Source organism: Pelophylax lessonae (genome assembly GCF_965119305.1).
Source record: "Pelophylax lessonae genome assembly, chromosome: 8".
In the NCBI taxonomy this organism is placed as follows: domain Eukaryota; kingdom Metazoa; phylum Chordata; class Amphibia; order Anura; family Ranidae; genus Pelophylax; species Pelophylax lessonae.
The window spans coordinates 144,260,371-144,287,295 of NC_138775.1; the positions used below are offsets into that span (position 1 = coordinate 144,260,371).

The window sequence follows — 26,925 nt, forward strand, 5'->3', positions numbered from 1 at the left end:
CGCCAGCTCAACATGCCAGACCGACCTAAAAGGTATGGCTACCCCATGGGGAGGGAGGGTGTAGGTAGATGGAGGATAGAAGGGAGGCAGAAGAGAGGGGGCGCTGCATGGGATGGAGGGGAACCCGGGGGTCTGACCGTCCCAGGAAGGGGCCCACGTCCACCCCAAAAACCTCCAGGGTTAGAGGGGGGGACAGTTACTTACCATACCAGGAACAGAGTGGGCACCACTCCTGAAAGACCACCGCTCCATCAGAATAGGGGAGGCTGGCGACCAGGAGGAATGCTGCGACTCAGGTGGAGGCCAGGTCATGTGCGCTCTCGCGAGATGTTTAACTTGCAGGCCAGCCCCCGTCCAGTGGGGCTATGTCACGGCCAACCTAGCGTGGAGATGAGGCCTGCACGTGCTCGCTGGCCAGACTGGGGGGACCCTCTGGATCTAGATTATCCAGTCCATCGCCCAGTCTGTCACTTGATAGTAGATTCTCACAGGAACAAAATTACAAAGCTAGGAAAAAAAATGCCAGGACCAGAGATCCCAGTAAGGAACTAGGTCCCTACTAGGCAGAAAAAAACCTGCATGCCTATAGCTGAGAGTGGGAGTATACCCCCTAGAACTACCCTGCAGTCCAATTTTTTCCTGCCTAGGGTCCTACCCCTGTAGGGGGCAGAATAACCCAACCCAAGAGGATAAGGAGCTGTGTCTGTCAATGAACGAAAGAGAAGAGCCTTTCCTCCGAATGAGGCCCCTTAACCCCTGTGGGACTTCATCCAAAATTTCTACAAGGAATGTCAGTAACCTTTTTGAACCCCTGATGGGCTAAGCCATGGCTCCACACACACAAACCTTCAATCAGAATGCCTTTCTTTTCCCGCGAGAACTATGAGATCTCAACCAGACCAGCCACTTACCTCAGGGGTCCTACCTCACATCAGACACTTCCTAAATACACCAGAGAATCAAAACCTCCACATTAGACACCCCACAGAGTTTGAAAGACTATGTATCTCGAACACCTCTCTCAGACATGTAATAGCTCAGATTTACTAAACAAAACCACACACCCAACGAAAACTTGTCAGTGGTAGACAGGAATGGAGACCTAAAAAAAGTTCTGTCAGTAGACCACTAATCAATGTCCTCACCATTAATATACATGAAACAAACTATCAAATTTGCAGCAGAGGATACCACACACCAGAATTGCTGCATAAAATCTTGGAAGCTGCTGGAGGTGTTCCAAAGATAAAGGCACCACGTTCCATGTTTGGTGCACCTGTCCACATATTTGACCATTCAGGTCCCAAGCACACTGTTAGAAAAAAAATGTCTGAACAAGATCTTCCTTTCTACACCGCTTTATTTTTTTACAACATCACACAACTACACTATTCCCCTGCATATTAAATGTGTAATCCCATTTCAGTCAATCAAAGCAGAAAAACTGTTATACCAAGATTTTGGAAAGCCACTAATGTGGCAGATATGAAGGACCAGTTCTATCAGATATATCACGTGGCAGGAATGGTAGAATTATTATACGTTAGTAATTAGAATATAGCTCCATATATCAAAAAGGTTTATAGGATAGACACTCTTTAAAAGGAGAAGTACAGCCAAAGCTTGTTTGGCTATACTTCTCCTATGGATCACAAGAGTGCAGTTTGTTTTGCACTCCTGTGACCTGTTTTCAGCAGAGAGTGAGCTGAAGTCCACTCTCTTCTGACGTCACAGAAGTCATTCCAGGCTCCGCGTCCTCATGACCACGGAGTCCGTCCCCTCCACAGCCCAACACTCCAGTGAATGAGGAGGGGGCAGAGCAGAGAGCAGCTAATAGTCAGCAGCTAGCAGCTCTCTGCTCACAGAGCTGTGAGAACCGAGAGATTGGCAGTGTTCGATCACTAGGTTCTCGATGTAGGAGTCGGGGGACCGATGCTGCATCCACCTAGGTAAGTATAAAACAAACAACAGAAACCCATACTTCTCTTTTAAATAAGCTGACATATACAAGCAAATCATGAGCCCCCAATACAACTCCAGTTTCCCCCACGTGAAGAAGGAACCTAACCAGCACAGACTGTACATAGAAGATCGAAGCCTAGACTCCCCCCCTACCCGCAAGCCCCACAAACTCTTCTCTCAATAAAATTATTTACCCTAAACTCCTTTCCGCCCTACTCCCCCACGCTTAAAGCGGAGTTCCACCCTGGGAAAGCTTTTTTTAATAAAAATACCCCGGGACAGTCAGGGCTAGTAAATTCCACAATGGCTAGCCTCTGATCTGTCCCGGGTTGCACTTACCTTTTAGAAGAAATACTTACCTTGAAAAAGTATTGTCCAGCGCTGCCATCTCAGGTGTGGGCAGCTTGAAGCCAGCGCGATCCTCTTCTATGTCCTCTTCCGTCTTCTTCGGTCCCACGATGCACTGCACCGGCCCCGCCATCACTTCCGGTGCCGCAGCGTCATCCCTGCACAGATTCTGGTTATGCCCAGAAGCTGTTTAGCAAGGTATGACGGCGCCTGCACCGGAACGGATGTCGGGGCCGGTGCAGGCGCATTGATTCCTGGGAGCGATGACGTTCAGCTCCCAGGAATCATTGCAAGCCAGGAAGTGACGAATCGCCGTGGCCGCCGAGGGGAGGAAGAGGAAGTAAGGGAAGTATATTTTCTTCTAAACCAGGTAAGTAAAAAAAAAAAAAATGCGATTATCCATTTGTTTTTCAGGTGACCCCGGGCATGAAGATGGAGGTAAGTTTCTCTAACACTTCTGATTCACAGATTAGAATTGACAGAAATGATATTTTAACAACTAAGCCTTATTCAGAATGCATGCCTAGACACCCCTTTTAGCAGCCACAGAGCAATTCCCCCTTTGCTCCTACATTTGCCTCCTATGTCTTGGCCATTTCCAACTACCACCAAGAACATACCCCAATGGAATCACCCCTAACTCCAAATATATATATATGGTTGTTTTCACAGGGATATATTCCATGCAATGGTTTACAGTAAACAATACAAAATGAAATTATATTGTGCTTCCTATATCATGCTGTGATACCCATCTTCATAACTGTATTAGTTATAAATGGTTGGGTTTTTTTTAACCACTTCCATACAGAGCAGTTACACCCCCTTCCTGCCCAGACCAATTTTCAGCTTTCAGCGCTCTCACACTTTGAATGGTAATTACTCAGTCATACAACGCTGTACCCAATCAAATTTTTTATCATTTTTTTCACACAAATTGAGCTTTCTTTTGGTAGTATTTAATCACCACTGGGTTTTTTATTTTTTGCGATATAAGTGAAAAAAGAGCGAAAATTTTGAAAAAAAAAACGGAATTTTTGTAAAATCTTACCTGTAAAATTCCTTTCTCTGAGTCCTCCGACAGTCGCCGCCTCTTCATATTCGTCACATATGGGGTATTAGACTTTGCTCCGAAGGAGTAGCTAGGCAACAGAATATGTTAACATTAAAGCTTTTAACATATCCCACCCTCAAGGGGTGGTCCCCTCAGTGAATACCCTCCTACTTCCTGCAACCATATCTCAGTTTTAGTGGAATAGCAGTAGAGTATACAACCAAACCCCAAAAGAGGGGCGGGGGCGGCGACTGTCGGAGGACTCAGAGAAAGGAATTTTACAGGTAAGATTTTACAAAAATTCAGTTTTCTCTTACGTCCTCCGACAGTCGCCGCCTCTTCATATTCGTCACATATGGGGACGTCCCAAAGCAGTGCAAACATGAGGGGTGGGAAACGCATCCGCGCCGAAAGGCAACGCAGTCTCCGCATCAAAGAAAGGAACCTTACCAAAGGAAGGAAACCAGCTGGGCAACAGAAAAAAACAAGTGCTCAACAGGAGCAACAACCCAGGAAAAGACAAAAAACCAGGGGATACAAAACTTATCCCAACAGCCAGAGGTCCCCAACAAGGGACCCTAGGGAACTGCCGCACTAAGAACCTTGCGGCCAAAGGAAGCATCCGCCGATGCCTGAACATCTACTTTGTAGAATCTTGTGAACGTGTGTACGGTCGACCAGGTCGCCGCCTTACACACCTGGGCTACAGAAGCCCCATGACGACAGGCCCAAGACGTACTCAAAGATCTAGTAGAGTGCGCCTTCACAGGCACAGGGGGAACCTTCCCCTGCAAAGCATAGGCCTGTTCAATGGTCTGCCTGATCCATTTTGCGATGGTAGAGGCCGAAGCCGCCATGCCCTTCCGAGGACCCTCTGGAAGAACAAACAAGGAGTCCGTCTTTCGAAAAGACTCAGTCGATTTAAGGTAAACCCTTATCGCCCGAACAACATCCAGAGAATGCAATCTCACCTCCTTTGGATGTTTAGGCTTCGCGCACAGCGAAGGTAAGACAATATCCTCATTAAGATGGAATTCCGAAACTCGTTTCGGAAGAAAAGAAGGATTAGGTCGCAAGACCACCTTATCCAAATGAACAACCAGGTACGGAGACTTGCAGGACAAAGCTGCCATCTCCGACACTCTGCGAGCCGAAGTGATCGCCACCAAAAAGGCGACCTTTTTGGACAACATAGACAACGAGATCTCCCTGATCTGTTCAAAAGGAGCACGTTGCAACACAGACAGAACGAGATTCAAGTCCCAAGGGGGCAAAGGATCCCTCCTAGGAGGAACCAGATGCCGCACACCCTGAACAAAAGTGCCAACCAAGGAGTTGGAAGCCACGGGACGTTGAAACAGAACGGCCAGTGCAGACACCTGACCCTTTATCGTAGCCAGCGCCAAACGCTGATCAACACCCGTTTGAAGAAAAGACAGCACACGGGAAACCGAGCACGTGCGGGGTGAAAACCCCCTGGACTCACACCAGGCAAAATAGGCCTTCCAAGTACGGTAATAAACCTTCCCCGAGGAAGACTTCCTCGCGTTGATCAAAGTATGAACGACCTCAGGAGAGAGACCCCTCTCCTTCAGGACCTCGGTCTCAACAGCCAGGCCGTCAAAGCCAGCGACTGTAAAGCAGGATGGTATATCGGTCCTTGAGACAGTAGATCGTCTCGAAGAGGCAGACGCCACGGAGCGTCGACCGCCAGATTCACAAGGTCTGCGTACCAGGACCGGCGAGGCCAGTCCGGTGCCACAAGAATCACCGTGCTGCGTTCCGAGTGTAACCTGCGAAGGAACCTGGACAGCAACTGAATCGGTGGAAACGCGTACATCAGCCTGTACTGATGCCACGGGGCCACTAACGCGTCTGACGCGTCTGCCCGAGGGTCGCGCGTCCTTGCCACGAACCTTTTCACCTTGTTGTTGAGACGAGACGCGAACAGGTCCACATCTGGAAGACCCCACTTCGCGCACAACATCCGGAAGACAGCCGGGTGGAGAGACCATTCCCCCTGATCCAGGGTCTGGCGACTCAGATAGTCCGCCTGCCAATTCTCCACTCCCGGAATGTGAACCGCCGTTATCGCCGGGACATGAGTCTCGGCCCAAGACAGAATGTCGGCCACTTCTCGAGCCGCTCGGGCACTCCTGGTGCCCCCTTGGTGGTTGATGTAGGCCACCGCCGTGGCATTGTCCGTCTGCACCCGAACCGGGCAGCCCTGCAGCCGGTCCCTCCAGCGATGAAGACAGAGATTTATCGCACGCAATTCCAGAATGTTGATCGGAAGGGAAGACTCCCCCTCCGACCAAGTTCCCTGGGCGGATAGAACGCCCAGAACACCACCCCAGCCCGACAGGCTGGCATCCGTGGTGATCACCGTCCACGAGACAGGACGAAACGACTTGCCCCCGGACACCATCGGGGACTGGAGCCACCACAGAAGGTTTCTTCTGGTGCGATGACTCAACGAGATTTGAAGATCCAGAGATTGAGGTCGCCCGTCCCACCTGGACAGGATCTCCGCTTGGAGACCCCGCGTGTGAAACTGGGCGAAGGGAATCGCCTCGAAGGCCGAGACCATCAATCCCAGACATCTCATGCACGTCCGCAGAGACGAGTGCGGAACGTCCCTGAGGGACCTGACTTCCTCCTGAAGAGTTCTGAGTTTGTCTTCCGGCAGGAAGACCTTCGCCTGCACCGAGTCCAGAATCATTCCCAGGTAGGGAAGACGAACCGACGGACTCAGTGTCGACTTTGGAAAATGTATCGTCCAACCAAACTACTGCAGAGTTTGCATCGTGACAGCCAGGTCCTTCTCCAGACCCTGGCTGGTCGCAGACCGAACCAGAATGTCGTCCAGATACCCCAGGACAGAAACGCCCTGGGCCCTCAATAATGCCAGAACCGGTGCAAGCACCTTGGTGAAGACCCGCGGAGCCGAGGCGAGGCCAAAAGGCAACGCCACGAACTGGTAGTGATCCTCCGCAATGGCAAATCGAAGGAACCTCTGGTGACCCTCGAAAATGGGGATGTGAAGATACGCATCCTTCAAATCGATGGAGGCCATGAATTCCCCCGGAACCAGGGCAGCCACCACCGACCGCAGGGATTCCATGCGGAACTTGCGAACCCGCACAGAGCGGTTCAGAGCCTTCAAGTCCAGAATTGGACGAACCTTGCCCTCCTTTCTGGGCACGGTGAACAGATTGGAATAAAACCCCCGAAATCTGTCCCGATGAGGCACCGGAACCACCACTCCCTGAGCCCTCAGGTCCCGCACCGCCAGGTGCAGGTCCCGCAAACGCTCTGGAGACAGTTGAAGATTTGAGGGAAAAAATCTGCTCTCCGGCCGAGAGAGAAACTCGATCTTGTAACCAGATCGAACGATCTCCTGAACCCATCTGTCCTGCACACGGGTCAACCAGGGTTGAAGAAAACCGAGCAAGCGTCCCCCCACCCCAAAACTGGGTGAGGGCGCCCCTTCAGGCCGAACTGATATGGGCTGGAGATCCGGATTGGCCGGACTTCTGTTTCCCAGACCAGGGCTTCTTCTGAGAGCCTTGACCTTTGAACGGCTTGCCCTTGTAGTGCGGCCGAAAGGCACGAAAGGACCCCTGAGGGGGCCGAAAATTAGCATGCTTCTTCCCAGAAGCCCCCTTAGCCTTGGGGAAATGGGGCAAGAGAGTGCTCTTACCCCCAGTGATCCCCTTAATCAACACATCCAAGGACTCCCCAAAAAGGCGAGACCCATCATAAGGCAGGTTGGCTAAGGTCTTACGTGAAGATTGGTCCACCGACCAACATTTTAACCAAACCAGGCGGCGAGACAACACCGCCACGCTGTGCACACGTGCAGCCAATGGAATCAGGTCCAGGTCCGCATCACACAGATACATGACACCCTGGTGGATTTGATCCACCATATCCAGGGTCGCCGGCGAGGCCGAGTCGGCCACTAGGACGCGCCTAAGCATCTGCGTCCAACTTGCGATCGCCTGGGCCGCCATGAGAGAAGCAAACAGAGCTTTAAGCATAGAACCCGTAACAGAATAAGTATGACGGGCAAGAGACTCCAGTCTCCTATCCGTGGCATCACGGAACACAGGGGAATCCTCTGCAGGAATCGCAGTGGCCTTGTTTAAAACCGCAATTGCGTGATCCACTGGGGGAGGCACACACCACCTTTCATCAGTGGAAGGCGAGAAAGGATAACGCAGCTTGAACCTACTTGGTACAGCAAAAGGTTTGCGCAGATTGCGCCATTGATCCTTAACAGCGCGCTGAAAATCATCATTGCAGGGGAAAACCTGCGGCGTCCTGCGTTTTCTCTGCGTCCCATAGGCCGCCAAGGCAGCGGGGGGGACACACTTCATCCTGCAAACGCAGTGTTTGTTTAATGGAAGCAATCAATTCATCCATGATTGCAAGCTCTTCAGGCGAGCCAGGGGGAGAATTATCAACCCCCTCAACTTCAGCCTCCACCTCGGACCCCACTAGATCTAGGGAGGAGCGGGACCCCGATAAGGAGGCCCCCGCCATAATAACCCCATCACCTTCACCCTCAGAATCAGAGGAAAGAGCAATTCTGGGTCTTTTAGTAGATTGAGCAGCCACCAGCATCTGCACCTGAGCAGCAAGGCCAGCCACAATAGTGGCTAAATCCCCCCCTGGGGGGGAAACAGCGGTCCCCTGGCTTTCCACCAAGGCGGTAGGAAATTTGCCCTCCTGAGAATCCATTGCCCCTGTAATGCCAGACAATAAAGGGTTAACTGCCCCTTTAAGCAAGCGCGGCAAGCGCAGCCCACCGCACCACACTCAAGCACAATGAGACCCCCACAGGGAATATGCAACTGAACACAGGCAATGGATAGCAAGAACAGAAGAATAAAACCTGAGGAGACCCTCGCCGCTGCTGCTGCCTCGATCGGTGTTCCTGGAAAGAGGAAGTGATGCTGCCAGGGCGCTCTATGAAAGCCTATGGAGGCTACAAGAACATGGCCGCCATGCATGTAAAACATGCGGCCGGAGCGAGTGTAAGCAAAATGGCGCCGTTTGGCGCCGAAACCGCCGCTCCACAGTGCAGCAAAGCACACGTGACATCCTTGTATAGGAATACATGTCAGATCGCCGCAGCGATCGCTGTATATGCCCAAACATGCCAAAAAAACATGCCCCACAGCACACAGCTTCTCACACTGACCAGACTGACACACACAGTGTCACACAGCTCCCCCCCCCCCTTGCAGCCCACAGCATGCAGCCGAGAGATAGGGAGACAAGCAGTGTGAATAGAGGCAGGTTACACAGTCCCAGACTGACACCCCCCCAGACAGACAGGTCCCCACATAGATACACTTACCTCTCAATGGCGTGGGGGACCCGCACAGGCGAACAAGCCGCTGCACATGAGGCAGGGAGAGTCGCAATTCAAGACGCACCAAATGTGGGTTAAGAAACCGCACAGCGTCCAGTGAGGTAGCCACCTCACCAATCATCCCTGCACCGAACAGGGATGGGTCGTTCATTGTGCCAGGAGCGTTACCTGGCTGAACGCTCGATGGCAGGCTGGGAAGCCACTGACCCACGACCTGCGACCAGGGGGATCAGCCCGAGACCCAGCCCGCATGATCCTCTTCATCAGAAGAACTAACTAAAGCTGACAAAAATAACAGCTAAGTAAAGGTAGAGAGAAAACTCAAACAAAATTTCAAAAAGAAGAAAGAGTCTGGGGCAGAAAGCCCCAGCACAGGAAAAGCCAGCCACTCCTGACAAGCTAGACATTAAAACTGAGATATGGTTGCAGGAAGTAGGAGGGTATTGACTGAGGGGACCACCCCTTGAGGGTGGGATATGTTAAAAGCTTTAATGTTAACATATTCTGTTGCCTAGCTACTCCTTCGGAGCAAAGTCTAATACCCCATATGTGACGAATATGAAGAGGCGGCGACTGTCGGAGGACGTAAGAGAAAACACATTTTGTTTTAGTTTCTATAATAAAATTTTGCAAATAAGTATTTTTTCTTCATAAATTTGGGCCAAAATTTATACTTCTACATATCTTTGGTAAAAATAACCCAAATTAGTGGTTATTATTTAGTCTGTGTGAAAGTTATAAAGTCTACAAGCTATGGTGCCAATCATTGAAAATTGATCACACCTGATGTACCGACGGCCTATCTAATTTCTTGAGGTCCTGAAATGTCAGAACAGTACAAATACCCCCCAAATGACCCCTTTTTGGAAAGTAGACATTCCAAGAGGCATGGTGAGTTTTTTGAAGTTGTAATTTTTTCCCCACAATTCTTGGGAAAATGAAGAAATATATATATATATTTTTTTTACATAAAATTGTCATAATAACTAGTTATTTCTCACACACAGCATATACAAACTTGCAATTACACCCCAAAATACATTCTGCTACTCCTCCTGAGTATGGCGATACCACGTGTGAGACTTTTACACAGCCTGGCCACATACAGAGGCCCAACATTCAAGGAGCACCGTCAGGTGTTCTAGGAGCATAAATTACACATAGAATTTCCTAACGACCTATTACACTTTTGAAGGCCCTGAGGCATAATGAGTCTTTTGAACATGTAATTTTTTTCCACAAGTTTTTGAAAAATGTGGAAAGAAAATGAAAACGCATTTTTTTTTTTTACACAAAGTTGTCAATTTATAAGATATTTCTAACACATAGCATGTACATAGCAAAAATGACACCCCAAAATACATTCTACTACTCCTTACGAGTATGGCGATACCACATGTGGGACTTTGTCACAGCATAGCCACATACAGAGGCCCAACATGCAAGGAGCACCGTCAGGTGTTCTAGGATCATAAATTACACATATAATTTCATTACAACCTATCACACTTTTGAAGCCCCTGGAACCCCAGGACAATGGAAACCCCCACAAAATGACCCCATTTTAGAAAGCAAACACCCCAACACATAATCTAGGAGGCATGGGCTGCAGATAGGTACTCAGGTACTCTGATGGGCTGCAGGCAGGTACTCGGGTACACTGATCAGCTTCAGAGAGGTACTTGGGTATTCTGATGGGCTAGAGACAGGTACTCGGGTAATCTGATGGGGTGCAGATAGGTACTCCGGCACTCTGGGCTGGAGACAGGTACTCAGATGACAGGTACTCGGGTACTCCGATGACAGGTACTCAAAGTACCAGAGTACCTGTCAGAGCACCCAAGTACCTGTCATTGGAGTACCCGAGTGCCTGTCACCAGCCGATCAGAGTACCCGAGTACCTATCATCAGAGTACCCGAGTACCTATCATCAGAGTACCTGAGTATCTGTCATCAGAGTACCCAAGTACCTGTCATCAGAGTACCCGAGCACCTGTCATCAGAGTACCCGAGCACCTGTCATCAGAGTACCCGAGCACCTGTCATCAGAGTACCCGAGCACCTGTCATCAGAGTACCCGAGTGCCTGTCACCAGCCGATCAGAGTACCTGAGTACCTGTCATCAGAGTACCCGAGCACCTGTCATCAGAGTACCCGAGCACCTGTCATCAGAGTACCCGAGCACCTGTCATCAGAGTACCTGAGCACCTGTCATCAGAGTACCCAAGTACCTGTCATCAGAGTACCCGAGCACCTGTCATCAGAGTACCCGAGCACCTGTCATCAGAGTACCCGAGCACCTGTCATCAGAGTACCCGAGCACCTGTCACCAGCCCTTTAGAGCAGTGGTCCTCAACCCTAGCCCTCAGGGCCAACAGGCCAGGTTTGCAAGATAACTGAAATACATCCCAGGTGATATCATTTGCTGCTCAGTGATAGCAATACTCTAGTCTGCATCTCCCCAAGGTAATACTTAAAATCTGGCCTGTTAGTGGGCCCTGAGGACCGGAGTTGAGGACCACTGCTTTAGAGTACCCAAGTACCTGTCATTAGAGTACCTGATGGGCTGGTGACAGGTACTCGGGTACTCCGATGACAAGTACTCAAAGTACCCGAGTACCTGTCATCAGAGCACCCGAGTACCTGTCATAGGAGTACCAGAGTACCTGTCAGAGTACCCAAGTACCTGTCATCAGCTTACCCGAGTATCTGTCATCAGAGTACCCAAGTACCTGTCATCAGAGTACCTGTCACCAGCCCATCAGAGTACTGAGTACCTGTCATCAGAGTACCCGAGTACCTGTCATCAGAGTACCCGAGTACCTGTCACCAGCCCATCAGAGTACCCAAGTACCTATCATCAGCTTACCCGAATATCTGTCATCAGAGTACCCAAGTATCTGTCATCAGAGTACCTGTCACCAGCCGATCAGAGTACCCGAGTACCTGTCATCAGAGTACCCGAGTACCTGTCATCAGAGTACCCGAATACCTGTCACCAGCCCATCAGAGTACCCGAGTACCTGTCACCTGCCCATCAGAGTACCCGAGTACCTGATGGGCTGGTGACAGGTACTCTGATGGGCTGGTGACAAGTACTTTGATGGGCTAGTGACAGGTACTTTTATGGGCTAGTGACAGGTACTTTGATGGGCTAGTGACAGGTCCTCTTTATTGGGGGGGGGGGGGGATCAGTGTGTTTTGGGGTGCACTGTAATCGATACTAGCTGTTACCGCAATCTCCTCCTCACACAGGATCAGTGTGTGAGGAGGAGAGCATGTGACAGCTAGTTACCGTGTTCTCTGTTTGTTTTCTGTGACCAGCTGTGATTGACAGCCGGTCACGTGGTAAAAAGCCAATTTAATTGGCTCTTTACCTAGAACGGGGATGGGCTCTGTCCGAGGGACGACCCTCGTCCGCGATCGCCTCATCACTTCTGGTTCCGGCATTCACGTGGAACGCATTGCGTTCCATGGCTCAGACTAACGCTGTTTTACTACGGACCGAATGTGAGTAACCATTTGCATTATTTGTAAGAATAAAGGCTTTTTAAACAATATTACACTATCAGCCTTTCTTTGCCCTATATGATTTCCTGCCCACAAACCTATCCCGCTGCGTTTGGCTGACACTAGAGAATACACCCCATGTGATTGCGGACCCCCCTCGGGACCCAGGCTTACCTATAGGAACCTTGCCTACTCCGGAGCCCTACAGGGCACTCCTGGCATATCCTCATCCCAGGACCTCCAGAGGGGACCAGGATCCATCCGAGGGTCCTTTGCCATTATTATCAAACCCATTCTTTACCCCTGTGTGGGGTGGGTATTTCTGGTGAGTTGGCTACCTACCGTAGGGGTCACCGAGCACCTCACCTATTACCCACCACGGGGTCACCACCAGTATATATATATATTTTTTTTTTTATACAAAGATTTTCGTCACCTTTACCCATTTATGGACTGTTTACGCCACTTAGTCACCTTATCGGATTAATATTCTGCCACCTAGCCACCTTATTTTGTTCTACTGGCTATATGAACTTTTTTCATTTGCTGACACTTGGTCACTTTATTTAATTCATTGCTCATGTGCACAGGTCACTTTACTGTCTTTACAGGGGCAATTTTGTGTACATTATCACTTTATTGATTATTTTGCACCTTTATTGCACTTTATATATTTGATACATATATTTATATTTCTTGTGTGCACTTGCCCACCACATCTATTAATATACCATTTGCCACTATTTATTTATTCTTAGCACTTTTGAAATTATATTCCATCACTTATTATTTACCCACTGCATTTTATTTATTGTATTATTGCTCAATTTTGTGTATTTATCTACCAATTACCTTTTACACATTTTCTTGACTATTTATTATTACTTACATCACTATATATATATATATATATATATATATATTTTTAGAAGACAGCGCCATTCCCTTAATTTTACCTCATGATTGGCTGCAGTGTTTGGGTCAGCTTCTCATGCACGCAGGTGGACTTACACTGACTTGTGCCAACGACTTCCTGCTGCACTCCTCCTGCCCGTGGGATCCTATTTAGGCCTCATGCAGACAGGGCGTTTTCTCCTTTGAATGCCTTTTACTTCTGGCAGATAGAAGCGGCTGAAAAGCATACTGCCAATGCGTTTATGCGTATTCAGCGTTAATACATTCTATTGGCCACAATATAAATTTATTCTGGCCATTAGAATGCATTAACCACTTGCCGACTGCCAGCCGCAGTTTTACTGTGGCAGGCTGTCTCGGCTGCGTGAACCAACGTAGTGCTGGGATGCCGATGCAAGGGGCAAGCGGCCGCGTTTGCCGCCTGGGCACCCGTGATCGCTCACCAAGAGAGAGAAGAACGGTCAGCTGTTGTAAATTTCTCTCTGAAATAATCACTAAATGTCACTATATCTATCACTATGCTAATGACCTTCTATATAGGATCACAGGTCTCTATGGTCATTTCACAAGCCCCTCCCCCCACATTTAGTAAACACTCCCCTAGGCTCACATTTATTCCTTTGATCACCCACTAGGTTAACCCCTTCCCTGTCAGTGTCATTATTACAGTAACAGTGCATATTTTTAGCACCGATTACTGTAGTAATGTCACTGGTACCCCCAAAAAGGTCAGTAAGGGGTTCAATCTGTCTGCTGCAATGTCGCAGTCTCGCTTAAAATCGCAGACCGCCGCAATTACTAGTAAAAAAAATAAATAAAAAGGATATAAATCTTTCCCTAGTTTGTAGATGCGATAACTTTTGTGAAGGATAATGTTATGCCGAGTAAATAGATACTTAACATGTCATGCTTCAAAATTGCGCATGCTCGCGGTATGGCGACAAAATTTGGTACTTAAAAATCCCATAGGCAACACTTCTCAGTTTTCTACAGATTACCAGTTTAGAGTTACAGAGGGTCTAGGGTTCAAATTATTGCTCTCGCTCTAACGATCGCGGCGATACCACACGTGTGGTTTGAACACCGTTTACATATGTGGGCAGGGCTTCCGTATGCGTTCGCTTCTGCGTGCGAGCTAACGGGGACATGGAGCTTTAATTTTTTTTTCCCTATTTTATTTTTGATTGTTACACAGTTTTTAAAAATAAAAAGAATTTGATCATTTTTATTCCTATTACAAGGAATGTAAAAATTCCTTGTAATAGAACTAACCATGACAGGACCTCTTTATTGTGAGATCTGGGGTCAAAAAGTCCTCAGATCTCAAAAGGAAAACTGAAAAAGACAAAAAAAAAAAAAAATTGTCACTTTAAGCTGGTTGCTAGGCAACAACGTTTGACGTCGCTCTGATCCTCCAAGACCATAAAGTCGAGTGAGGGCCATTTTGCCCTCACTCGACTTCCTGTCTAAGAGGATCCGGGACCGGATCGTTTTCCCCGCTGCCGGCGGGTCCGGTAATCGGGGAAAAGGACCGGGTTCCGCTGCCCCGTAAGGGTGATCCCGCGGTGAATCCCCCGCTGGGACCACCCTTACCAGGAAGCCAATCGCCCGCCGTTTTTAAAAATACCGGGGTTATGGCACCTGCTGCCATAACCACGGTATTTAGCGTCAAAGTAGTAACGTACATCTGCGGTGGGAGGTCGGTAAGTGGTTAAGGGGGCAAATCCTTCCGGTCCAGAACTGGTTATGTGCAGTTTGCGTTTTTTTTCTGCCCAAATGCTCCCCCTTAAACACACTGGTGATTTTTTTTTTTTTTTTTTTAAGCTTGTAAACGCTCCTCCTCTAATATGCCTGTAAATGCCTATGTGTGCATGGACACCAGACTATCATAGAGGTGCATTTAGAGGCTGAAAAAAAAAAAAAAAGCCAAACGCCTATAAAAGAAGCATTTTTATGTCCTGTGTGCAATAGCCCTAAGTGGGGGAGAGTTCCAGTATTCCTGGATGAGGGTCCCCTCTGATCAACCCATGTACTCCTCCTGGGTGGGGGTCTCCTACTAAAGGTGGGGATGGGGGTTCCTATATTCCTGGATCGGGTCCCTTCTGTACTTGTCTGTATTCTGGATGCGAGTAAGGGGTCCTCCTCTGATCCCCATGTACTCCTTAATAGTGGGGAATCTTTGAATATTCCCCTGTACACCTGGAAGTGTGTGTGTGTGTGTGTGTGTGTGTGTGGAAGGAGGGTGTTTCCCTGTACTCCAGTTGCAGATCTAAGATTACTCCCTGCACTCCTCTTAAATTCACTCTGGTGTGCCACAACCACTATATACATTTCAGCTCCGCACTGTATGCACTGTTTAAAGCTTGCACATTAATTCATTTGGGTGGGGGGGGGGGCAGGGGGGCGGTTGGGGGAAATCACAGTTTCACATCTTTTTTCCTTTGCCCTGGGCACTGGATGACTTTGTCCTGCCACTATTAACTCTTCTGTTACTAACAATCAATCGCTGCTTGGGCAAAAAAACATTTCTGAAAAAATATTCTCCCCAGATTAATATCTATGCGCCAATGCACCAGCAATGCAGCAATGACATCAGATGGTCTGGATGACATTTATATTTTCTGTGCAAGGGTCAAATGCTCAAGTGAAAACAACTTAATTTGAACTTTTAGCAATCACAAACCTGTGAAAAAAACACAAGGACATGCTAATTTTTGCCCTCAATCAACCCCACTTGATCTCATCTTAACTAGACTAAACAATTTATGCAAACCAAATTTTTATTTTTATTTTATCCCTATGTGCACAGCAAGGTAGAGCAAGGTAGAGTTTAAAGGGGAATAAAATTCTCCTAAAGTAAAATGCAAAAGTTCAACTTCAGCTATGTTACATTTAAATCACACTAATGTGATTTTATGTTAATCAACACAGTTGAGGATTTTCTTTTGGGATAAACATCTGGTGGGTTTGCATATTGCATAAATGCTGCATTTGGAAACATACAAGAAAATGCAATGTTTTTTCTAATTTTTCATTATTATTTCCCAAAAAAAAGTATATTTATGCGAACCCTCTACCCTAAAGTCCTATCTGTCCCCCTTAAAATAAAAAATATATATAACCATATATATTATATTACGATAGAATACAAAAGCTAACAGGTGTAAATCAAGACATCTCCAAAATTAAAAAATAAATTCTGGAACTGAAGAGGATTTATAGAGGAGAAAGGCTCTGGGACTCAAGTAGTACCTGTATTAACTTGGCTGGTTCCACTTTCTTTGCAATATATGAAAAAAGATCTAGAAAAATGCAAAACGTTTCTTGCAGAAGAGGCTGTCCAGTGACCTAATGCAGAAAAGGCCAGATGTTGTCATTATTATAACAAGTTTATTTTAATAGTAAAATATTAACATACCAGAATATGGCAATTCGAAGATTCTAACAGTTGTGTTCAAAAGTTTGTATACAGTTGGAGAATTGGTAATATACAGTATGTACCATTTTCAAAGAAAACCTAAATGAGCAGGAAAAATGGATTTTTGTAAGATCTTACCGTAAAATCCTTTTCTCTTAAGCTCATTGACAGACGTAGTCCTCCTTGATTAATATCAACTCGGGTTATACTGCCCTCTACAGGAGTAGGACTAGACAGGAAAGAAAACGTTCTGGCCACACCTTAGGGGCAGTCCCAGAGGGTATATCCTCTCTCTCTGCTACAGCAAATCAGTTATGTCACAAAGCAGTGTTTAGAGAATTTAACCCAACCCAACTCAAAAAACAGAGGGGCGGGTACTACGTCTGTCAATGAGCTTAAGAGAAAAGGATTTTACGGTAAGATCTTACAAAAATCCATTTTTCTCTGTCGCTCATTGACAGACGTAGTCCTCCTTGATTAATATCAACTCGGGACGTCCCAAAGCAGTGCCACAAATGAGGGGTGGGATAACAGAAATGAAAATCCAATCTAGAAGGCCCAACTATAAGTTTTAAAGGCTCATCAATCAAAGGATGAGACTCAACTGAAAATCCAACGGAAAAAAACCCTTGAGGTAGACCACCGGTCTCCTCAAATTGCGGCCTGCAAAACCTTGCGGCCAAATGAGGCATCCGCCGATGCCATCACATCAACTTTATAAAATTTTGTAAAGGTATGCACCGACGACCAGGTAGCCGCCTTGCACACCTGGACCACTGACGCCTGATGGCGGTAGGCCCAGGAAGTACTGAGCGCTCGAGTGGAGTGCGCCTCACAGGGAACGGAGGATTCCGACCCTTAATAGAATATGCCTGTACCACCGTCTGTCTAATCCATTTGGAGATAGTCGCGGCAGATGCAGGCAACCCCTTTCTGGGGCCATCCGTGATCACAAAAAGTGAATCCGTTTTACGGAACGATTCCGTAGTCTTCAGGTATACCCTGATTGCCCGAACTACATCCAAGGAATGCAACGCACATTCCTGAGGATGATTGGGCTTAGGACACAGGGAAGGTAGCACAATATCTTCATTCAGATGAAAATCTGAAACCACCTTAGGAAGAAAGGATGGCTTCGGATGAAGAACTACCTTATCCCTATGAACCACTAGATATGGGGAATGGCATGATAATGCAGCCAGTTCTGACACCCTGCGTGCAGAAGTGATAGCCACCAAGAAGGCCACCTTCTGGGATAATGTAAGCAAGGGAATCTCCCTGATATTTTCAAAGGGAGGTTTCTGCAGAACCGACAAAACCAAATTAAGATCCCAGGGCGGTAAGGGCGCGCGCACTGGCGGAGCTAAGTGCCGCACCCCCTGGATGAAAATCCCGCACCAAGGAATGAGTAGCCAGCGGCTTCTGAAAGAAGATTGCTAACGCTGAAACCTGACCCTTGATGGTGCTCAAGGATAGTTTCTGCTCAACCCCCTTTTGCAGAAAAGCCAAAATTTGGGTCACCAAATAGGTACGTGGGGGAAATCCCAAAGATTCACACCACGCAATATAAGTCTTCCATGTGCGATAATAGACTTTGCTAGAAGTCGCTTTCCTTGCTTTAATTAGAGTAGGAATAACAGAAGCGGACAATCCCCTGTCCTTCAGTACTTGGGTCTCAATGGCCAGGCCGTTAAAACCAGCGACTGTAAAGCACGATGGAAGATCGGTCCTTGAGACCGCAGATCCTCCCTGAGAAGAAGTCTCCAAGGAGCGTCTGCGACTAGCCTGCCCAAGTCGGCGTACCCGGCTTGACGAGGCCAGCCCGGAATTCCCAGGATAACTGGAGTTCCCTCCACCTCTATCCTGCGGAGAAATCTCAGCAGTAACTTGAGAGGGGGGAAGACATCTAGTAGCTGATACTGCCCCTACGGGACGTTCAGCGCGTCTGCGAGTTACCAACCTCCGCGCCTTCCTGTTGAGCCGAAATGCCAACAGATCCACCTGCGGGATGCCCTACTGAAGACACAGGTGGTGAAATCCTTGGTGATCGACCTAAGTCATCACCATGACATTGTCTGACTGGATCCGAACCGGGCTGCCCTAGAGCTGCTTGGTCCAGGCCATCAGACAAAGTCTGATCGCTCCCAGTTCCCACACATTTATCAGAAACTAGATTCCTATCGGAAGTGATGACTTCTCCTGGCTGAGCATTAGAGACTGAAGTCACCGGACCAGAGACTCCTTGGTCCGCTCGCTCAACCGGATCCGATTCCTGGAGGGAACTGGGAATGATCTTTGGAAAAGGTAAAGAAAACGTTCTGCTCAAGGAACGGGAACTACCGTTCCCTGTAGCATATGAATGTTGGAAGGGAAGAATCACACCGGTAGAAGTGATCGACACTCGATCTTGTATCCTGATCGTATGATCTCCTGAACCCCTTAGTCCAGGATTCAGGAAAGCCCTGGATCTGAACACCGGTGAAGACGTCCCCCCACCCCTGAGCTGGGTGGGGGCGCACCTTCAGGCTGTATTAGCCTTATCTTCAGGTTTGGCTGAGTCGGCCTTTTGTTTACCCGACCAGCGCCTTTTGAAACCTCCTGAAGGGGCTTTGCCCTTCACGCTCGCCCCAGCGGAGCGAACAAACCTCTTATGAGCGGAAAAGAAAGGTCCTCGCCTGTTACGAGGTCCTTTAGCTTTAGCAGTCTGTGGCAAAAAAGTGCTCTTGCCCCCAGTGACATCCTTTATGATCTCATCTAGGGTGGCCCCAAATAGGCGATCCCCCTGAAAAGGGAGATTAGCCAAAGCTTTCTTGGAGCCTTGATCCGCCGACCAACACTTTAACCACAGCACACGTCTGAGGACTACTGCTGACATCGATGCATGCGCTAACAAGGGAGTGGCATCCAGGGCTGCGTCACAGACGAACTGTAATCCTTGTATAATTTGCTCCATCAAATCAGACGCTGCCTGGGGAATACTTCTCCCCTTTAAGTCATGGCGCAACAATTTTGCCCATTCTGTCACTGTTTGTGAAACTAAACCAATGGCAACCACTGGTCTAAAGGTTGACCCTATCAGGGAAAAAACAGTGCGGGATTCCGCTTCCACTTTTCGATCCACCGGATCCTTAAAGGACGGAGCGTCCTCCAACGGGATAACAGTGGCTTTATTTGGTCTGGAAATCGGTGGATCCACCACTGGTGGTACCGTCCATTTTTTAATGAGGGATTCCTCAAACAGATAGCGTCTAGCAATGCGTTTGGAAATAGTAAGGATTCGTTTCGGATGATCCCATTCCGCTTTAATTTTATTACCAAAACATTTGGGTAAGGGAAAAACCTTCGCCGTCTTGGTAGGTTTACTAGTACCAAAGGGAATTTCCATCTCGGTTACCTCTGCCGGTGTAACCTCGAGTCTCAAGGTTTCCCGGACAGACACAACTAGTGCGTCCACCAATGCTTCTTCTTGTGCTATGGCGGAGGTAGAACCGTCCTCCTCACTATCTGAGGGAGCATTACCTGAGACAACAGCCCCTGCAGAGGGACCTGCAGCTGCAATGACCGTCTCAGAATCTGACTCTGAAGTATCAGATGAAATAGGGGTAGGCGGGGGTCGCTTTCTTGACCCCCGTCCCTGACAGGCCCTCTCCACCCGGGATACCAAAGACTCCAAACTGCTGATAATGCATCAATAAGTGAGGCACTGGAGGGTCCTGCGGCCACCTCGAGGGGATCAGGTGGGGATACATGTGTGGCAGGGTCCATGATTATACAAGACACTTGCCAGAAAAAAATAATTGCAATCAAAAAAAAAAACTTTTTTTTTTGTTTTTTTTCTTTAGTCCCCCAGCGCAGCAGCGCCCCTCAGTGTTACCTGCTTTTGGACCCCTACAGAGAGAGAGAGACCCCAAGGCTCACCACTTGATGCTCAGAAGTTTCAATACAACCTGCTTCCAGCACTTTCTGTTACAGACAGGAAATCTTTGGCTTGCTTTCCCGGGTAAAAGGAGGCGGCTCCGCCCCTTTACACGCCTTCCGGTGCCTCCCCATAGCTCTTCGAGGTGTTTGGTCACCTCAAACATGGCCGCCCCCATGCTAGAGACACGAGGCTACGCCAATATGGCGGCCCCGTGCGATCTGGAGGAAAATGGCGGCGGCCTGTAGAGGATAGCGGCGGCTTGCAAGCTAGCAGCGGCCTGCGGGAGGCGTGCACTCGGCCTGTGCGGCCTGCGGGAGTGTGCGCTCGGCCTGTGCGGCCTGCGGGAGGCTGTGCGGCCTGTGGAAGTGACCGGCTTTCTGGAGGGATGGCGACCTGCGGATGCAGTAACTCAGGCATAGGCATCGTCCTGTATACACACTATAACAGGTAGGATACCTCTATACCTCAATAGTAATGCCTCTTAGTAGTCTGCCACTGACTTCAGTCACCCTTACAGTCATATAGTGACTTTAGATAGTCAGCTCCCAAAACAAGCCTCCTGGTTTCTTATTCACAAAATCACACTCAAATTGGGGGATCTGTGACCTGTTATAGGATAGAGGGGGGACCCAGAAACTGAATGTCCGACCATCCCAGAGAGGGGCCCGCGTCCACCAACAAACCCGACAGGGGGAGAGGGGGAACATTCTACTCACCATACCAAAACCAGGCGGGCGCCAACTCCTGACAGAACCCCTGTCCACCGGGGTGGGGGGGGGGGGGCTGTCGACCAATACGGACGCCGTGACTCAGTTTGCAACTGGTCATTGGCGTCCAGGCGAGACGTTTAACTCGCAGGGTCAGTCCCCGTCCAGTGGGACTATGTCGCGGCCGACCCAGCGCGGAGCTATGGCCTGCAGGCGCTCGTAGGCTGAACTGGGGTGACCACTGGATCTCAACATCCAGCCCGTCGCCCAGTTTCAGCGTACTTGCTTGAAGATCTCACAGGAACACTGGAGAAGAAAAGCTGCCTAAAAAAGTATTTCTAAAAAATCTTGCCAGGACCAAAGATCCCAGCAAGGAACTTAGGTCCTTACTCCTAACTAGACAGAAAAAAACTGATTTGCTGTAGCAGAGAGAGAGAGGATATACCCTCTGGGACTGCCACTAAGGTGTGGCCAGAACGTTTTCTTTCCTGTCTAGTCCTACTCCTGTAGAGGGCAGTATAACCCGAGTTGATATTAATCAAGGAGAACTACGTCTGTCAATGAGCGACAGAGAAAAACACATTTCTTTTATTTCTTATGGGATTCATATTCAATTGTAGGTCATAACTGAATGGCACAATCCTAAAACAAAACTTGGCAACAAGTAGACAAATGAAATGGTCCCTGTTCAAAAGTATGCATACCCTTAGTTCTTAATACTGTGTAGTGCCCCCCTTTAGCATCAATGACGCGTGCAGTCTTCTGTAATAGTTGTCTATGAGGCCTCAAATTCTTGCAGGTGGTATGGCTGCCCATTCATCTTGGCAAAATACCTCCAGGTTAAGTCTTTGGTTGTCTTGCATGAAACGCATGTTCGAGGTCTCTCCAGAGAGGCTCAATGATATTAAAGGAGTTGTAAAGGCAAGTGGATTTTTTATCTTAATGCAAGCATTAGGGTAAAAATCCTTCAGTGTGCAGTCGCCCCAGCACCCCCTAATACTTACCTGAGCCCCATCTCTGTCCAGCGATGTCCACGAGTCCCTCGGCCGTCCGGGACTCTTTCTCCTGATTGGCACAGCACACAGAGACAAAGCAGCGGGGCCATTTGCTCCCGCAGCTGTCTAAGTCAGTTAAGCCAATAAGGAGAGAGAGGGGCGAGGCCGAATCCCAGCTCCTTGTCTAGACAAATGGAGCTGCAACTCGGATCAGGTGCTGTTGACCACTCTCCAAACAAAGTGCTTGTGACCATAAAGCTCTATTTTGGTCTCATCACTCCAGATTACAGTGTGACAGAAGCTATGAGGCGCCTCAAGGTGTTGTAGAGCATATTGTAACCAGACTAATTTTGTCGCATTGGCACAGAAAAGGCTTCTTTCTGGCAACTCGACCTTGCAGCTCATTTTTGTTCAAGTATTGCCGTATTGTGCTCTTTGGGCTACCTGACCTTGGCTTGGTATCAAGAGATCCCTAAATTCTCCATTTCTCAATAAGTGATTGAACAGTACTGACTGATATATTGAAGGCTTTGTATATCTTTTTGCTATGCAGTGACGGTTCATTTTTGCTCCCATTTGCTTAGTATCTAGCCTGGTCAATGCATCCACATGAGAGCTAACAAACTAATTAATTGACTATAGCTGGATATACACTATACAACTTTTGTTGTTTGATTTCCTTTAGATTTACCTTCAACTGTGTAGTGCAAGGGCCTGCCTGATTGCATACAAATTTAAAGGAAAAAATCTAAAGACAATTGTATATAGTGTGTGTGTATCCAGCTTATGTATACACAGACACTAATTTCAATTTAAAAAGCCACAGATGTGGGAGATTAACCTTTTATGGCCATTTTAACCTGTGTGTGTCACCTTGTGTGTCTGTACCAAGGCCAAACATTCCAGGGTATGTAAACTTTTGATCAGGGCCATTTGGGTGATTTCTGTTATCATAGATTTAAAAGGGAGCGAAAAAATTATGTGATAATAAATAATTTTATATGATCACTATCCTTAAATAAAAGACAGTTTTAGGCATGATCAGTCATATTTTCAGCATCAATGCCAAAATTTCACAATTTCTGCCAGGGTAAGCAAACTTTTGAGCACAACTGTATGTAATTACGAAAGGTTATGTTTAAGCATTAACAAATTGTGTGTACAAATATTTCATGGTTACACTAAGCCAAATACACTAAGGGCCACCTGCTCTTATATACTTGAGTCAAGGTCTCACAGATCTGACAATGACGTTGTAGGTACTGTCATAAGGCTATTGTAAGTATTGGTGTATACAGTGGGTACGGAAAGTATTCAGACCCCCTTAAATTTTTCACTCTTTGTTATATTGCAGCCATTTGCTAAAATCATTTAAGTTCATTCTTCTTCCTCATGAATGTACACATAGCACCCCATACTGACAGAAAAACACAGAATTGTTGACATTGTTGCAGATTTATTAAAAAAGAAAAACTGAAATATCACATGGTCCTAAGTATTCAGACCCTTTGCTCAGTATTTAGTAGAAGCCCCCTTTTGATCTAATACAGCCAGGAGTCTTTTTGGGAAAGATGCAACAAATCTTTCACACCTGGATTTGGGGATCCTCTGCCATTCCTCCTTGCAGATCCTCTCCAGTTCTGTCAGGTTGGATGGTAAACGTTGGTGGACAGCCATTTTTAGGTCTCTCCAGAGATGCTCAATTGGGTTTAAGTCAGGGCTCTGGCTGGGCCATTCAAGAACAGTCACTGAGTTGTTGTGAAGCCACTCCTTCGTTATTTTAGCTGTGTGCTTAGGGTCATTGTCTTGTTGGAAGGTAAACCTTCGGCCCAGTCTGAGGTCCAGAGCACTCTGGAGAAGGTTTTTGTCCAGGATATCCCTGTACTTGGCCGCATTCATCTTTCCCTCAATTGCAACCAGTTGTCCTGTCCCTGCAGCTGAAAAACACCCCCACAGCATGATGCTGCCACCACCATGCTTCACTGTTGGGACTGTATTGGACAGGTGATGAGCAGTGCCTGGTTTTCTCCACACATGCCGCTTAGAATTAAGGCCAAAATGTTCTATTTTGGTCTCATCAGACCAGAGAATCTTATTTCTCACCATCTTGGAGTCCTTCAGGTGTTTTTTAGCAAACTCCATGCGGGCTTTCATGTGTCTTACACTGAGGAGAGGCTTCCGTCGGGCCACTCTGCCATAAAGCCCCGACTGGTGGAGGGCTGCAGTGATGGTTGACTTTCTACAACTTTCTCCCATCTCCTGACTGCATCTCTGGAGCTCAGCCACAGTGATCTTTGGGTTCTTCTTTACCTCTCTCACCAAGGCTCTTCTCCCCCGATACCTCAGTTTGGCCGGACGGCCAGCACTAGGAAGGGTTCTGGTCATCCCAAACGTCTTCCATTTGAGGATTATGGAGGCCACTGTGCTCTTAGGAACCTTAAGTGCAGCAGAAATCTTTTTGTAACCTTGGCCAGATCTGTGCCTTGCCCCAATTCTGTCTTTGAGCTCTTCAGGCAGTTACTTTGACCTCATGATTCTCATTTGCTCTGACATTCATTGTGATCTGGAAGGTCTTATATAGACAGGTGTGTGGCTTTCCTAATCAAGTCCAATCAGTATAATCAAACACAGCTGGACTCAAATGAAGGTGTAGAACCATCTCAAGGATGATCAGAAGAAATGGAAAGCACCTGAGTTAAATATATGAGTGTCACAGCAAAGGGTCTGAATACTTAGGACCATGTGATATTTCAGTTTTTCTTTTTAAATAAATCTGCAACAATGTCAACAATTCTGTGTTTTTCTGTCAGTATGGGGTGCTATGTGTACATTCATGAGGAAGAAGAATGAACCTAAATGATTTTAGCAAATGGCTGCAATATAACAAAGAGTGAAAAATTTAAGGGAGTCTGAATACTTTCCGTACCCACTGTATGTGAACTAATCAATTAAAAAAGATAGCATTTTAATTCTGTAGGTAGTTTTACATTGTACACATGTGACAACTGTGGAAAATTAACACTGTGTTTGGGATGCCATTAAGGATAAATAGCACCCAAACATGAGTCAGGCAATTTGCCACGATTTGGGATTGTGAGTAAAAACATGCCAATCCTGGCAGCAATTCTTAATAGCCTAAGAGTGAATGGGGCCTGAAAGCTCAGACATGCTGTATAAATTCTGCACTCTGAATGGCTGTAAAGAACTAACTTCAGATAAACAGGTACAACTTACTATATGTAGGATGATTTGTTTCATCTCTGTGTATCACCTGAAGCTGGTCACTTCACTGGGTATATGTGGTTTACAAGCACTTTAAATCACTATACCACCACTACTCAAAATTGTTCTCTATATTTTACCTGCTTTTGAAAAAAAAGAGGAACCAACTGAACTATAATTGCAGCCAGATCAGAGTGCTGTTCTGAATCAAGTAACCTTCCAGAAGAACGGCATGCCATCAACAGTGCAGATAGTGACAAATTCTGTGAAAATCAAAAAATCATACCATTAAATATGTAACAAAGGAAAATGCATGATTCATTTCTTGATCAAATAATGACATATCTGGATTCATAACTTATGTTTAATGTAAATTAAGTAATGAGATGAACAATTCTTGCTTTCATCAATGTGCAGTCGCTACAGGGCCTTTATTCCCAATACAGACCTGACCAGAGATAGTATGTGGATACAGTATTAAGTGACAAGCTGAACATTTATTTTCATATGTAACATCACGCCAGATCTTACAGACTATGCTTTTCCTGCGGCTTAAAAACTACCACCAGGTATCCGAAAACTCATGCACCCATGTAAGCTGCTTGACTGCACATACAGTAGGTTGGTATTAATGTGCTGCCATTAGGACCATCCTGTGTGCGTTAGTGCACTTAGGTTAAGTACATGCTCTGTTGGGTGCCTGGTGGTGGATTTTAGGCTATACGAAGAGTAGCGCAACCTGTAAACTTAAAATATTACCTAAATTATGATGCTTGCTAGCTACTCACAGCTATTGTTTTACAAGCAGGTTTTGCCTTAAATAACTTGCCCTGCCACATCATGTCTCACGCACACAGGCACTTTTGCTTATAGTGTGTAAAAAACAGGTGTTTTGGGGTGGCCGGAAGGCACAGGGGCAGCATACAATCCACTGCCAGCAGTCTGTCAAAATCAATAAGAGGCTGCAATACACAGACTGTATACAGTTCCAAGCGAAACACTGTTATATGGCAGCATGCATACTGGAAAGTATTCCCCCGAGCGGACAATCTCTGCATATGGGACATACTGTTCCTGTCGAGTACTGTGTACAGACACCACGTTTTGCAGCCACTCGTTGATTTTGACAGGCTGCTGACAGTGGGCTTTATGCTACACCTGTTCCTTCCCATTTTTTGCTCTATCTGCAAAAGCATGTGCATGAGTCCTATATGCATTTTTAACCATCTCAATACCAGACATTTTCACCCCCTACCTGCCCTGGCCATTTTTAGGTTTTCAGCGCTGTCAAACTTTGTATGACAATTAAGTCATGCAATAGTGTACTCAAATTACACTTTTATAATTTTTTTGAGACAGATAGAGCTTTATGGTGGTGACTTTCTTTTAGTGTTATTTATTCACCACTGGGTTTTTTTATTTTATGCTATATAAACAAACGGCAAACAATTTGAAAAAAAAAAAAACTGGATTTTTTTCTTACCATAAAATC

General features: G+C 47.1%; 1 protein-coding gene across 1 annotated transcript in view; it reads right to left on the minus strand.

Annotated features, from left to right (window-relative positions):
• The window catches only part of FIRRM (FIGNL1 interacting regulator of recombination and mitosis), a gene marked incomplete at both ends in the record, with an annotated part of 580,029 nt that overhangs the window by 263,455 nt on the left and 289,649 nt on the right, over nt 1-26,925 (minus strand). Inside the window, 2 exons of the mRNA XM_082265049.1 lie at nt 16,425-16,520; nt 25,574-25,696. Coding sequence (XP_082121175.1) covers nt 16,425-16,520; nt 25,574-25,696 — 219 coding nt within the window. The remainder of the gene's footprint in view (nt 1-16,424; nt 16,521-25,573; nt 25,697-26,925) is intronic.